Genomic DNA, 16,517 nt, shown 5'->3' with positions numbered 1-16,517 from the left:
TAACTTCTGGCCAGGATGTAACAGAAGTGAAGATGTCAACAACTCTTCATTTAGTGTTATGCACAGTAAGAACAGACTTTGGATCAAATATACATTCTGAGTAGATGCTGGTCTTTCGTCACTTTTGCAATTTTCACGTCCTTCCTTGAAGGAGTTCATGCATTTGAACCTGGTGAATAAAGTATTTCTTGCTGTGATTTAAAATTGTACCTCTCCACCTACTCCCTTCTTAGTGATTTCATGACTTGTGCTGTCATAAGAAAAGTAATTAATTTAGATTTTGGTTGAAGAGGCTAAGTAGTCAACCTCAGCAGGTTTACTTTTTACTTGTAGTTTTGACAGTATGGCAACTCTTCATGCAGTCATTACATCTAGCCATTCTCATTCCACATTATTATAATTTTCATTTTATTTTTATTTTATTTTTGTGTTAGATCTTTGACACTCGTGATGTTCTGTCACCTCCACCCAAAGGGCACATGCCATTATCCAGTATTGAGAATGTGTGCACGCCAGTAAAATTCTGGATGACGAGCCCTAACTCGCCCAAGACACCTACACCCTTCAAGGAGGCTGTAGCGGAAACCGTCTCGAGGAGGGGACCCATAACCTACACGGTAAGAAAATATCATTGTTAACTTATTAATATTAGAATTATTGGAAAACTCTACTCTATGATATCAATCTACTTAATTCCATTAGAGTTTCCATCTTAATTTATTTTTTTATCTCTCTTTCATATCGTGTGTTTATCTGCCTTCCTTTTGATGTGATAACTTCTTATGATTTGGTCTGCTGGTTGGGGTGCAGACTAGAAAAGTTGGCATAACAAAATTCGGTAGAAGTTAGAAGCCTTCGTGGGATAGAAAATTACTGATGGGTTAGGCATGTTTTTAAACTCATTACAAAATGGTGCGTGAATTACATCAGTGACTTACTCTTTATGTTCCATGCATGCAATGAATTTTAAGAATGCGGAACAATATGTTCAAGAAACTGAAATGATTGGTCTGATGTCTGTATTGTACCAAAATGGGTTAAAATATAGGGTCATTTGTTAGTTTACCAGGAATATTAATCCTGCTATGCTTGTACCTCCACTGACCTTGGTGAAAGCCTAAAGTGGGATGTCGGTATCGCTATACTATGCCACTGAAGATAAATAATTGTGTACATTTGCATGCTTTTGACAACCTATAATAACCAGGTTATTACTCTTCCGGGGTTATCTGTGGAACGCAGACGTGAAAGATGGTGTGGGCTGAAATGGGTCTATCTACGATAGTCAAAGATGAATTTTTAATTTTAAAATAAAGGTTATATTTCTTTTCAGATCTTAAATTTCAACAAATAACAAGCTTTCAGGTACATAGGTAGTTGCTACAAAAATAGAGAAACCAAGAATTGGTAATTTACGATTTTGAGCTTCAAGCTCCTAATTTACAAGGTCCCAACATCACAAATGTTGCGTTTAGTTATATAGATAAGGAGAGATATCTCCCAAAACACAAATTTTCAAGAGCATTTTGCCCCAACGGTTACAATTTACGGCCTTCCAAAGGCACCACTCAATAGTACACAAATATCTATTACATAACCACAAAAGAGCTTACATGCTCTACAAATTCTACCAAGGAGACAACGGTCCTGAACTCTTTCGGCCTATTTAAGGCAACCATTAACTATTACAAGACGGAAAAGAGCGTGTCTGCTCAATACAATTACACCTTTAGGACTCTCTAGGCACAACCTGCAATTTACAATACCATATGAATTTTAGTTTACACAGGAGTACCTAGTACCCATTCTTCTGGGCCTTCGTAAAAGAAATTACTGGCCCGAACTCAAAAATGTATGGAGGCGTACACTTGGGCTAAAACCCTACTTGGGCTAGCAGCCTGATGATGCAGAGGCTAATCCCACACTACTGAGGTGACTAGAAGGACAAGTTAATTTATGATTAACAGGAGAAAAACAGTTACAAAATCGTAGTCACCTCAAGATTAATTGAAGGGGAATTTGAGAGGGTAATACACTCTCTATCCCCGATTTACAGTTTAAGTCTTTAGGACTTACATGAAATTTTACATGAGAAAGAAGAAAGTTTACATTTTAGGAATTGACAGTTACATAGTTAAAGATTGGAACCTTCCCCTCGAGTTCAGCTTGCAGAGATAACTACAGAGATAGAAAACTGGTGGCCATTACCTTGGCTGATGTTCTGCCTGCCGAAGAATGAGGACCCCCGTCTCCTCTCTTAACACACACACTCAGTAATTTGGCGATCAATAAGACAAGTTAACTTGAAAGGATGTCAGCTTTTATACCTGAGAGGAAGCTTCAAGAAGGCTCTGGACTAAATCCGGACACACCCTCTCATTTTTATTAGATAAACAAAAAGTTACAAGAAGCCTATGATTGGCTGAAAAATAAATACAGAAAATTTATGATTGCTTAGAATCCCATGTTGGCAGGATGAATAAGAAGTGTTGCAAACGTTGAAATACCAAAAATAAGAAAAGTCATTTCATTCAGAAAACCTATAAACACAAAACTTCTTTAAATCTCTAGTTATTCCACTTTTTATCACAGTGCATGGCATCAGTTCTTTAATAGAGGCCTCTATGGAGAAAAGTGCAAACTTCTTGTGATACACCAAAACAAAACAAAGAAATCCAGGCAGTTTAGGAAACTTTAAAATAACGTATTACTCCATCCTTTAGTAGTGACATCTTTTGATCAACGTTCCAACTTCTTATACTAGATGTTTCAATTTTTATATGATAGATAGCGTTTTTCAAGGCGTTTTATTTAAATGTACGGGGTTGAGGTGTACCTCCTGGTACAATTACTGTCATATCACTGGAAGAACTTTCATTTCAATCGAAAGACTCTTCAGTAAATTTTCTACTTCACCTTCATTATGGATATTTTCAATCTCTATATATTCAAATGATGGGCATCTTCCATCTATTTCATCTGGTGCTGAGATTGATTGAAACGATGCAGGTGCAATGCATACAGAATGCTTCAGTGAAATTAGAATCTATAAATATTGATGGTCTATGTTGGTTTGTATCTACTACTTACAGTAATAAATTTACTGCACTGAATGAACAGGTGATATAGAATCTGCCTTGTCAATACTAATCAGAAAACAATTTATTATGTAAATTACTTGTACATGTTCTTGTTTATCGGTGAATTTAAGCGAGGAGTTAAAGAATGCATAAATGGACAGTTAATGAACGTGCATGAATTGGCCATAAGTTTAAAAACATGCCCATTTTGTTCATTTAGGTATCGATATGTGGGGTAATATATCCCCCACTGTGCGACTGATTGTGTCGAAAAGCCAGAGTCCAACTAGTTTTTTATTCCACATTTCTCTCACCGAGTCTAAAGTTCCATTCAAATTGCATGTTTTCAAGCACTAAAAATGTTTGAAGGTGTGGAGTTTCTGTGAAATGTCATCGCTATGTGATCATCGTAAATTTGAGATAGTCCTCTGTGAGGGAGCGCTAAAGACATCAATGTTCAGTGGAGAGGCATGTGACTGGGAAGATGTTATAGCCTCAGAGAATGCTTGCAAACTAACCAGAGCTGCAAATGACTATTCGCTACACCATCTTGACTTAGGATCTCGTCGCATACATTTTTTGGGGTGAACAGGTTTCCAAGGGCTTCAAAAAGAACAGGCTTTGAAGAGTCGCCTGCCATCATCTGACTTAGTTTAGACAAACTCTTCTGTGTTGTTGACTTTTACTGAACGAGTTGGCCGTGCGATTAGGTGCACGCAGCTGTGAGCTTGCATCTGGGAGATAGTGGGTTCAAACCCCACTGTCGGCAGCCCTGAAGATGGTTTTCCTTCGTTTCCCATTTTCACACCAGACAAATGCAGGACCTGTACCTTAATTAAAGCATGGCCACTTCTTTCCCACTCCTGGCCCTTTCCTGTTCCGTTGTCGCCATAAGACCTGTCTGTGTCGGTGCAACGTAAAGTCAGTATATAAAATAAACCTGTTGACTTTAGTGTTCACTGTGAATCACTGAGAGGAGCATTAAGCTCACTTCCCAAGTCAGCATATCCAACATGTTCTGCAATACTCCGAGCCATAGGGTACTAATGATGTAATTAAATCCCAGTCCAGTTACAGTTCTGAGAGAGATCTAATGACAGGTAGCTCACTGCTACTCATATTATTAAAAAATGCAACACCATTGGTCTCTTTCCTCATCATTTTATGTTCATGAATGTAAAGTGCAGGCATGAGCCAAGCATTCCACCTCGTCTCCACAGACATTGGAAACAATTTGACCTTCTTTGTGTCGTCGTCGTATCTCTTGCGAAGAAATTCAAGATGCATGTGTTTCCTTCATCTAGTGCAGAGCCTCTCAAACGCCCAAAATCTCACGCGTGCAAATCGAGGCGCAAGAGCTCCGTGCACTGTGCATCAGTCCCGCTCGGCTCGGCTCGGCTCAGACCAACGCTTTGTCACTGGGCTACTCGGCTCAACTTGGCTCGGATTTGGAGCGCCACGGAGCAAGTGAGGAAGAGGGAGACAGGGGGAGCGAGCGAGACAGGCATGGGGAAAGAGAGAGACAGTGCTATTGCTCCAATTCGAGGAGTGAGGGTCTGCGCTCTGGTCAACCAAGCGAAGTCGTCTTTTGCACCTGCACAGTGCATGCACCAGGCGCATGCACCCTGAGAGGCCCTGATCTGGTGTTTAGAAAAGCTGTCTCGGTTTTTGCAACAGCCAAGTTTAGTTGCACTGCCAGATATGGCCCACAAGATTAACTTTGTGAGCCCAGCATTGCACGTGACCAAAGCTGTCGCCAACAAGCTCCCTTAAGGTGCACCCATGTAACCAACAGAATCAGTGCCTCTGCCCAAAGCATCATTAAATAGAACATTGTACTTACTCAGGGTGTCCACAGCACTTTGTGAACATGGGGCTTTATTGAGCACCACACTGATAGCTAAATACGCATCCTGGCTGTTTCTCACTTCCTAAAGGCAAAACAAGACATTAAAAACACAGTTCCCTGACTTGTCCATAGTTTCGTCACAAATAAGTTTTTCCCTAAATTTTGAATGCTCTTCAGCTCTTGTTGATATTTATCCCTTACAGTATGATTATAATGCTCCCAAACGTGATCGGTGGATGGCAAGAGTCGGTTACCTTTTATGTACTTGGATAGTTGCTCCCGCATCGTGGAGTTGTCTAATTCCAGAATTCAAGAACGCCTTGTGTCGATAATAAATTCATTTTTGCCTTTGTTGCCTGTGCGAGCGATTCTCCCACCAATGGCTGCTTCAGTGATACCTTCTGTTTGTCACAGTTGTGGTTATCACTAGCGATCCATTTCATCACAGGGTCCCATCTTTCAAACTCCAGCCACATAATTTTCACATCAATGTTTTTATCATTTTTATTTTTTATTTGTGTTCTCTTGCCCATGAATATACCATAACACCAGTCTTAGGTATTGCGCGTAGTCACATTTCTTCTTTTCATGTACAACTCAAACACTTCAGTCATTGAACCTGAGAATTATTAAACTTAAGAGAACAACATGGTCTGCGTGGTCTTGGCATGGTTGAGTCATGGCTTGGGTAGTTGGTGTGGGTAACATTACCAACATAAGACTACCAAAAATCATAACACTTCAGAACATTGAGAAAGATTTATGTTGTTGCAGGGATTTAAAACTCCTCTTAAAACCATTTCAAAGAATAAGATATTATAAAAGTTATAGCTGAAAAATATTTTAATGAAGTCTTATGTTGAGACATAACTGCTTTATTGGGAATACTTCTACATTGCACACCACAAATAATGCACGCCAAAGTACGCTAGTGCTGTGAAGCAGGCTACGTTCACAAACTAAGGCATGAGTGTGTGTTGGTATGATAAAAAATTTGCTGATAAGAAATACAGAATTGGCATAAGAAGCATGATTTAGCATGATTTTGTGTTATTTTGCAGTTCAAAACACAAACTTGTGGGATCAAATAGGTCAGTTATGAGCTTAATATTCAAATAAGTCAAAGATATGAAGATCGCGTTTTTGCATCCTACGAATTTCACAGATCTCTGGGTAATTTGAAATGGCTTATCATAAACCTTAAAGATGGAAAACATGAACACCAAAAATCTAAAGTTTTTAGGACATGTTTAATATGTTTGACGAGTACTAAAAGGTCATGAATACTTTGTATGTTGATTGTTACAGCCCGAGTCCCCTGGACGTACTCTGGATGACATTGTGGAGCTGATAAAGACTGATCCTGTAAACGAGGTGAGTACATACAGCTCTCAGCTCAGTGTTGATGCTCTGGAAGCTTCTTTTACTGGCTCTGCCAAATAGAGTACATTTGTGGTGGAAATATTGCAGCTGCATTTTGTTTTCATTTGCATCACGTCGTAATTGCAGCCCGCCTGGTGGTCGTGATCATTAAGAGGCATGAAGTCTGACACCGTGGTTAGCCAGTTCGGGTCCTATTGGTTGAAAAACTTTTCTCCATCAGAATTTTAATAAGCAGGGTAAGAGGGATGGAGGTATACAATTCCTGATCACTAGATTGCATGCCAAAAGCCTGGATTCAATTTCAAACCTCTCCGCAGTGTTCAATCCGTGAGGGTATGTGAAGCTGTTGATGGCGATTCCTCCGTGGGATGGGGACGTTAAGCGTTGGGCAGACCCCTTGATGCTATCCAACAGAAGTAGGCTGTGTGCTGGCATCTGGTCATAAAAACTTGACGAAGATTCATCACTTCATACGTGACCCCGTAGAGAAATGGGATAAGGGTTGGATATACATTTCAACATAATTACCGCATTTTAAGACCAGTCCCATTATTGTGAATTAATGTTATAAGTGGATATTTTGGTGGTAAATGGTATTTTCAGCAAAATACAGGCAATTTTAAAGAATGTGTAATCCTTTTTAATTAAATTTGAAAAAAAAAAATGTTTACATATTTTGTTTTGTTGCTCTGGAATGTTTAGGGTCCCATACACATGGCTGGAGTTAGCTTGTTTACTTACTTGCATCAGGAGCAACATAATAATATATACAAATTAATATTAAGATAATTTCCAAAACAATATATACAAATGGATGTATACATACTAGTAGAGATACTTATAACATTCTCATATATCACACCAGACCATAATTGGCCATTGGGTGTATCCTTACCTAGGTCTTCGTTCTGCACTGGAGAGAGCATGAGTTGCAGTTGAGGAGGTGAGCCAGGGTTTGTTCCTCTCTGAATTCACAGGGGGTCAACTCGCAAGGTTGGTCTTGGAGCTACCAACCCCAGAATGTAATCGATGTTTTCCAAGTCTCTTCTTGGTCTGCTGGGAGATTTTCACCCTAGAACCAGCCACCCAGGAATGTGAAGGCTTCTAGTCCTTCATGATATTAACCTTGATGATTGAAGTGAATCTGTTAGGCAGTCAGTTATATGCAGGGAACTACTCCTAGACTTCAGCCACTGTGACACAGCTGCTTTAGATCATTCAGATCTGACTGCCACTTCACATCTGATATCCCCATATATGCCTGTATAATTCTTATGTCAAATGTTTGTGATATTCAACTTACCGGTACAGAATTCATATTACATACATTAAATTATGTGATTATATTTTTAAGTAATCGGGAGATAGTGGGTTCGAGCCCCACTGTCGGTAGCCCTGAAGATGGCTTTCCGTGGTTCCCTATTTTCACACCAGGCAAATGCTAGGACTGTACCTTAACTAAGGCCATGGCCGCTTCCTTCCAAGTCCTAGGCCTTTCCTATCCCATCGTCGCCATAAGACCTATATGTGTCAGTGCGACGTAAAGCAAATGGGGGGAAAAAAATTAAGTTGTTTAATTAATATGGACCGTTAATGGCCCAGCGGGCAGATATCGGGTCTTTAGAAAATAAGTAGGTTTTTCTATTTCTCTGGCCGTTTGTCATTTTATACTGACTACATTGCTCATTTGACACTAATCAGCTTTTTTAATCAGTTAGTATATTTCCATTGTATAAAATGTAATTGGAACGAATTTTGCTGATCTAAATGCTTCTTTGGTACATAACTTCATCAATGCTGTTTGCTACTCATTTTTTAATATACAAATCTCCTGCAGTGATATTCAGCTCAGCGCTCAGTGCTGTTTGTACTTGTACTTTTTGATGACTTAACAAGCAAGTTCTAGCATGAAACATGCGTCCACGCAGATTGATCTCGGTGGATGGGAGGGAACGAGGCTTCATCTGAAAGAGTATGCATAACTGTCGTTTAACTTCTTCGTGCCTGTCACGCTCTTTCTCAGACAGTTAACAACAGTAGAGCTGGTTTGGCACCGAAGCGAATGATCCTTGGCAAGCGTGTTCCAGTTTGACGGTTGATGTTTGCGACCTTCGTGATTTGTTTAAGGTGATCTTTATTAAAGCTTCAACGTCGTCTTGTGCCTGATGAACGTTCACCATAAATGAATTGGTGGTGTCGCTCATGTGGCACACATGCCCAGTCCACCGAAGCTGATTGCCAATGATAGGTGTTTCTAAACCATTCATGCACGTTTTCTCAGGAACTGCAAGATTGAAGACATGGTTCTGCCATTTGATTTGTAAGATTGAATGAAGTTACTGCTGACAAAAATGTTAAATTTTCTTGACGTCCCAGCAGTAAAGGACCGAGGTTTCACGTCCATAGAGTAACAATGTGATGATGACTTCTTTATACACCATGAGTTTGGTATGAACTGTTAAGTCTTTACTCTTAAAGGCCGAGTGTCACAGCCATCCAAATGCCTGAGCAACACGGAGTCTATTTTCCTCGTCCTCTTCTGAGGTGCATCGTATAGACAAGATGCTCCCAAGGTAGGAGAAGTGATCTGCCTGTTCCAGACTGACGTTTGAGATAGACACATTGAACTCTGAAAGGCTACTCCCTGGGGCAAGTTTGGTGAAGAATTTTTTTTTTTTTGAAATGATGGTGAGGCAATAACATCGTATGCACTCATAAAACTGCTGCAGCTCCTCTGGTGATGCAGTATCATCAAAACTGCATTTCAATTATTCTGGTGATGTGAGTTAAGCAATGTGAATGAAGTTTCGTCTAGTTGAAGAGACCTCCATCAAGACGATACCTTAAATCGATGCCCGAGGTGTTGGTACATGATGAATCACAAAGCATAACAGCCACTTACAGAGCAAAGAGCATTGGAGCAAGTACAGACCTTTGCTTCAGTCTAGGTGTGATAGGAAAAGCATGAGAGGTGTTTTCTGATGGAGAACCCGGCCAGACATACCATCCTGGAGTGCTCAAATCAAGCCAGCAAAGTGTCTCAACACTGCCCACATAGCAGGCCTCAGGAGAGTCAGACCCCTTTGCCAGATCATAAAACACTATGTAGAGAGGTTGCTGTTGTTCTCTGCATTTTTCTTGGAGTTGCCTTGCACAGAAAATCATGTGAAGGCACCTCTTTTCTGGAACGGAAACCACACTGAGACTTGGGGAGAATGTTCTCCGTGACAACCTGAGGATGGCCAAATAGAATCTTTGCAAGAAGTTATCCAGCCATTGACAGCAGGGATATACTTCAATATTTGCTACATACACTGTGATATGGTGCCATTAGTAGCATTTTTTTTTAGTTTCCCAAGTTAAAAGTCTTGTCTTTAAGTACGAGCTTTCCTCCTTGAATCAACTCCAGTGGAATGTTGTCAGGTTCAGATGCCGTTCTGGATTTCATTTTAAGAGCCTCACAGAATTCCTTGCCATCCATGGTTGCAGGGGCTGTTGTGGCACAGAGTTGCGATTTAAAAGAGTGGGGAAGTGTTGTTTCAAGCGCTCCAAGATCTCCTTTGGTAGCATTTTTGGATGGGGGATGCAGACAAAGAATACATCCACGGTATCCCCTGCCTGTCGTAAGGGGCGACCAAGGGATGATACTTCTGGAACCATGAGACCATGTGTAATTAGTACCATTACGTGATGAAGACCATGGGTCGACTACATGTGCCTAGTTGTGCTCCCTCTTAGACAATAATCACTATTATCTGAGGAACACGTACCGCTACAGCTGGGTCTGTGATTAGTATCATCGGGGGGGAATTACTATGGGAGTAGTACCATTATATGTAGAACACATCCGTCTGTGTTGTCTGTGGGTCTACATTCTCTATGATCTGAGAGACACCGTGACTATACATAGTCTGTGGTGAGTACCACTATAGTCCGGCTGCATGGCTCAATAGTTAGCGTGCTGGCTTTTGGTCACAGGGGTCCTGGGTTCGATTCCCGGCAGGGTTGGGTATTTTATCCATAATTGGTTCATTTCCCTGGCACGGGGACTGGGTGTATATGTTGTCTTCATCATCATTTCATCCTCACCATGACACAAAAGTCGCCTACGGGCGTCAGATCTAAAGACCTGCACTTGGCGAGCTGATCCCGGCACTAAAAGCCATAAGCCATTTCATTTAGTACCGCTATATGAGAAACACATAGATAAAGCCGGCGCCCGTGATTAGTACCTTTATGTGAGTAACACCCTGGGTCTGCATTAGTGATTAGTACTATTATGAAGGGCCAGTGACCTGGATTTTGGACAACAAGAATAAGGTATTGTGAATTGGATCCACTGATACTTTTAGATTCATGGTAAGTTTTTCATCATTTTAGATTCTAGTCAGTGAATACATTTTGAAGTTCTAATTATTGTTTCATTTCGTTGCACCTCTTATCATTATGGGTTGATGACCTAGCTGTTAGGCCCCTTTAAACAATCATAATCATCATCATCATCATCTCCTCTCCACTCTAGTATTAGTATATTACGTTGATCCTTCTACGCCATCTAAATGCATTAATTTATGCATTTTATCCATAATCTGAAACTTTTATCACAATCGTGACTATTTCTGTTTCATCTTTATAGTGTCAAATCCACTATGTTTTTGCAAATTTTTTACAATTTCTATGGACTATTTGATACATTGTGCAACTCGTGCTTTTGGCTGATGACCCTGATAATGGGTCGAAACTAGTACCTAATAAATGTTTCTTCTGTAAAATAACCCACTTTACTTGAATTTGTATTGAAAAGGTGGAACTATTATACTTTTAATTTTAATTGTAATCACTAGAGCCCGGATTTCCATGCACTATCATATGGCAAAAACGTGCGCAATAAACTGGAAAATATGCACTATCAAAATTCAGTTCCTTTGGAAACATTGTAGAACAACTACCGTAATATCCCCGAATTGTCTTGATATAAGCTCATCCGTTTATCCGTCAGCATATTGTTAAACACAGAAATGATCTTTCTAGGTCACAACAAGTGACAAGTGCATACTTAAATGAAGATATTTTTTTTGGGGGGGGGGAATGAGGTCAAAGTGTACATCGTCTGCATTTTCACCACAATATGGCTTATATAAGTTCAATTCAAAGTCAGGGTTGGAATGGATCACTTTGTTCAACCCATCTCTAGCTGCCGCAGCTACTTCTCCGTACGATGATTGCAGACACTTTTGAATGTCCTCAACAAAGACGTGTGACGAATGAGAGTTGCGGATAGGAAACTCCAGGATAACAATGGAAGAGGGTTCTGTGCAAAATCAAGATTTGTAAGCCGCTATCTCAGTAACGCGGTGTCGCAGAAGTGTGATGCTAGCTTTGTTTCGTTCTTCTAACATAGATGAAAAAATTAACCGTCAATGAGTAATGCAGAGTTTAAGGTTTAATTTATGGCACTGGGACACCTTATTCGTAAGAAGTACAGAGATCGAGGTGGGGCCTTCCGACTTCGTCAATGTTTACTCAAGCAACACATGAGAAAGTGTTGGCTTAATTGAAGTATAAGTGCTCTACCATATGTACCAACTTTGGTTGTCACATAGGATGCCAGGAATATATTCTGTCCGTCTCTCAGCACACCAGCATTCACAAAAGGCACTATCATGCAAGTTAACATTATATATGGGTCGAAATCAGAAGAAAAATCATATTATGCAATATTAAACGTCCAAATATTCGCTATTAAATCCAAAATGTTCAGAATATGCATTATGCATTAATTTTCTCCTAAAAAGGCCAAAACATGCAAACATGCACACAAAAAGAACGGTTATTTGGAATAGTTAAGCCATAAAACTAATATTTGTGAAGTTTGAGAAGTGTAGCTAGCTTATTTAAAAACATGCATTTGTATGGAAATCCAGGCTCTAGTAATCACAGTTCAGTTACAAGATACAGTTCAATACGGACCATTCACAATGAAATTTCATCATCATCATCATCATTTCCCTTTATCCAGCTGTAGCCGGGTAGGGGCAAATATGGTTCCTCTCCACTTTCTTCGGTCTTTCCACCACTCCTCCTCCAACACTGTGTCCCAGTCCAGGTTTCTTTCTATAATACTGTGTTGGATTTTATCCTTCCATCTCAATTGTGGTCGTCCACCGCCTCTCCTTCCTTGGATTTGCATTTCCATCACCTTTTTTTTGGCACTCTTTCGTCGCTCATTCGCTTTATGTGCCCAAACCATCTTAGTCGGCTCTTCTCTATTCTATCATTCATTTTTTCCACTCCAATTTCTTCCCGGATTTTCTCATTCCTTATTTTGTCTCTTCTACTCTTCTGTATCATACTCCTCAAGAACTTCATTTTGGCTGCCTGTATTCGACTCTCATCCTTCTTTGTCATTGTCCAAGTTTCTGCTCCGTAAGTTGTTATGGGTACGTAATACATCTTGTACATAGTATCCTTTGCTTCCATTGGCACATCTTTGTCCCATAACATATTTCTTACACTATGATAGAAACAACTTCCAGCTTGAATCCTTTTACTAATCTCAGCATCCAGTCGAGCATTCTCCATTAATTCACTCCCCAGGTATTTAAACGTTTCCACTACTTTCAGGGGCTTGTCTGCAAGTCTAATCTGACCTTTCCCTTCTTTCTCCCCTCTAGTCATAACAAGAGTTTTACTCTTTTCTACACTTATTTTCAATCCACATTCTTCGATCTTCCCATTCACCACATTCAACTGTTCTTGAACCTTCCTGTCGTCTTCTCCCCAAATCACAATATCATCTGCAAATATCATGTTCATTTCTCTTCCTCCATATGCTGCTTTTGCTGTTCTCATGATGTCATCCATTACTATTGTAAACAGGATTGGTGATAGAATACTTCCCTGTCTCAGCCCACTAGTTATTTTGAACCAACTTGTCCTGCCAACTTGTGTTTGCACGCAACTACAACATTCCTTATACAATGCCATGATCATTTTTATTAATCCCTGTCCAATTCCTTTTTGCACCAGACTGTCCCACACTTTAGTCCTGTGGCACTGTCACATGCCTTTTCAATGTCAATGAATGTCATCACCATATCATTCCCGTACTCCCATTGCTTTTCCATTAGTTGTCTCATAATGAAAATGGGCTCTATTGTTGACTTTCCACTTCTGAAACCAAACTGATTTTCCTGTATCTGATTCTCAACCCTCAACCTTATTCTACTTTCCAGTATCCTTTCCATTATCTTAGCAACATGGGATATAAGAGTAATTCCCCTGTAGTTCTTCAAAACTTTTCTTATCTCCTTTCTTGAAAATTGGGATGATTATTCCTTTTTGCCAATCCTCAGGGACCTCCTTATTCTCCCAGACATTCCTGAGAACCCGATATGTCCACTGCAGGCCTACAGCTCCAGCTGCCTTTATCATCTCCACTGAAATTTCATCTATTCCAGCAGTTTTTCCATTCTTCATCTTTCTGCCATTTCAGTTTCATTCATTGTAATTTCTTTATCTATTTCTTCATCAACTAACTGCCTTTCCTGGTCGTCCATTGGATGACTGTCATCCGTTCTTATGTTCAGCAGCCTCTGAAAATACTCTCTCCATCTATTTATTTCTTATTTCTTCTGGCTTTCTTAACATTATGCCACCTTCATCCTTCACAAATCTGGTGTTTACTTGATCTCTCTTTTTGTTTCTTAAGATACCATACAGTAATTTCTTGCTGCCCTGCGTATCATCTCTCAATTTCTGTGTGAATAAGGCCCAGCTTTTCCTCTTTTCTTCCTCCACTACTTTCTTGGCCAAATTCTTTGCCTCCACATATTTTCTTCTACTTTCTTCAGTCTTAGATGTTTTCCATGCTTTCCATGCCATTTTCTTTTCCTTCACTTTAATCTTTACCCTATCATTCCACCAATGTGTTTCTTTGTCTTTCACATTTCCTGATGTTCTACCACACACCTTTTGTGCACATCCAAGCAGTGCTTCCTTAAATCTTTTCCATTCCTCTTCAACATTCCCCACCTCTGTCCTGGGTACCAAGGGTATTATTTCCCTTTGAAATTCTTCTTGTATGCTTTTCTCCTTCAACTTCCGTACTTTAATTCTTTTCTCTCTTCTTAATGGGGGTTTTTCAATCTTTCCGACTTTCAATTTTCCTACTACAACTCTATGATCTCCACCAAAGGCTTCTTCAGGCATAGCTGTTACATCTACAAGGTTCTTCTGGTGTTCTTTCCCTATGATTATGTAATCAATCAAGGTCTTTGTTCGTCTGTCTCCCCAACCATACCTTGAAATTTATCTTTTTTTAAATGCAAGTTGTTCTAATACTGGTACTGTCCGTGGCACGAGTTCAGATGGCTATTTAGTCCGTTAACCTTCTGCCACGCAATGCCCCGTGCCTTGGCCAGGTGTTCCCTTGTTGTTGTTGTTGTTGTTGTTGTTGTTATCATACTAAAATTGTTTTGCTAACTATACAGGGGTTCTTAATGAGCATTTAATAGGCTGCCTAATATACCAGTAATTTTCCATGATGTTATTTTCCGCTTACATAAACTTTTGGAACTGTACTTACAGTTTTATTCTTATTCTTTCATGACCGCATAGGGTCACTTTAGTCAGTCCATTGTTCAGTTCTCTTTGAAGGGATTGTTCGGGCTTTGCGATCCTCCCAGTACTTCCTCAGACGCTCCGATCTTCGTCTTATGTGAGTAACATGTATATCACTGACTGTTGATGATTCATAGTATAAAATCTGATGTATGCAGTTCATAAAACAGCTAAGTAGTCAAAATGATCAGTCATCAAAGATGGAATATTTGAAGCATATCCTGAAGTTCTTAAAGTGAGTTTGCATCCATTCTTAAGGGCGTTCAATGGGGATGTCCTTCGAGGCCGCTGTGTGATACCTGGCCCAGAAAGACATACTAACTGGAGCTAGTGACATGTTATGATTAGGTGGAATAAAACAAAGTTACAAGCCAAGATTCTAAAAAGTGAGTTACATCCATCCATACAGGAAAAGATGTGCTTACACAGAATAGATGTCCCCCTCTCACACAGCTTCATGGGTTTCTTTCAACTGCGGCACAGTCAAGGCTGAGCATGACCTCAAAATAGGGTTGAAACTAGTCCCATTTATGAGAATATAGCTAGTTCTTTAATGAAAATATACTGGGTGAGTTGGCCATGCGGTTAGGGGCGCGCAGGTATGAGCTTGTATCCAGGAAATAGAGAGTTCGAGCCCCACCATCGGCATCTCTGAAGATGGTTTTCCGTAGTTTCCCACCCCGGGCAAATGCTGGGGCTGTACCTTAATTAGGGCCACGGCCGCTTTCTGTCCACTCCTAGCACTTTCCTATCCCATCGTCCCTATAAGACCTATCTGTGTCGGTGCGACGTAAAGCAAATAGTAAAAAATAATAATAATGAGAATGAAAATATAGTTGCCATAGGTGGACCCATTCTTACCCATGTACCATCGAATACTTGTCAGTACGGAAGTTTATGAAGTTTATATCACATGGTAGTATGAGAGAGCGGAACAGAGTGATTCACATAAAATAAGTAGTTTGGTTCTAGTGATGGCTTCAACTCTCAGTATCCTTACCCTCGCAGTAGGTGCTGAAAATGACCTCCTCTTGCCTGTTGACCCATTCCTACCTGTCGTTGCATGTTTCTGGCAGTACCTCTGGGTCACTGTTGTTTATTTTGGAGACATTGTTCTTCATTCATCAGTTGTTCTTGGCCATTTGAGATAAACTGAATCTTTGTAATACCACAATTAAAAAATCTGGTGGCGTCAGGTCGGGTGATTTGGAAGGCCATAATATCTGTGAAGTTAGAGTACAGATTATGACATCACTCGGATATGATACTTAACAGAATTAAACTCCCAGTGTTGTTTAAAACAAGAGCAACCAGAATCCGTGCTGTATGAACAAAGACATGTTATTTTTATGTGGATCACTCTGTGTTTGATGTTATACATAAATGTGGGACCATCTTTTTACAATTTTGCTTTATGTCGCACCAACACAGATAGGTGCCATTAACTGTAATTAGTTAATGTTGCCATCGATATATATATATATATATATATATATATTATTTGAAGAAAGCTATTCATTCTCTTCCAAGAGTTGAGTTACTCTGCCAGAGAGGACTTCCGGGTGCCACCTGTTGCTCGAACG

General features: G+C 40.0%; 1 protein-coding gene across 1 annotated transcript in view; it reads left to right on the top strand.

The window, feature by feature from the left end:
* The window catches only part of LOC136882330 (uncharacterized), a 213,823-nt gene that overhangs the window by 191,303 nt on the left and 6,003 nt on the right, over positions 1-16,517 (top strand). The window contains exons 15-16 of the mRNA XM_068229534.1: positions 435-617; positions 6,238-6,303. Coding sequence (XP_068085635.1) covers positions 435-617; positions 6,238-6,303 — 249 coding nt within the window. The remainder of the gene's footprint in view (positions 1-434; positions 618-6,237; positions 6,304-16,517) is intronic.

The sequence above is a fragment of the Anabrus simplex genome, chromosome 10, assembly GCF_040414725.1.
Source record: "Anabrus simplex isolate iqAnaSimp1 chromosome 10, ASM4041472v1, whole genome shotgun sequence".
NCBI lineage: Eukaryota > Metazoa > Arthropoda > Insecta > Orthoptera > Tettigoniidae > Anabrus > Anabrus simplex.
This window is presented reverse-complemented; position numbering and strand designations above follow the sequence as displayed.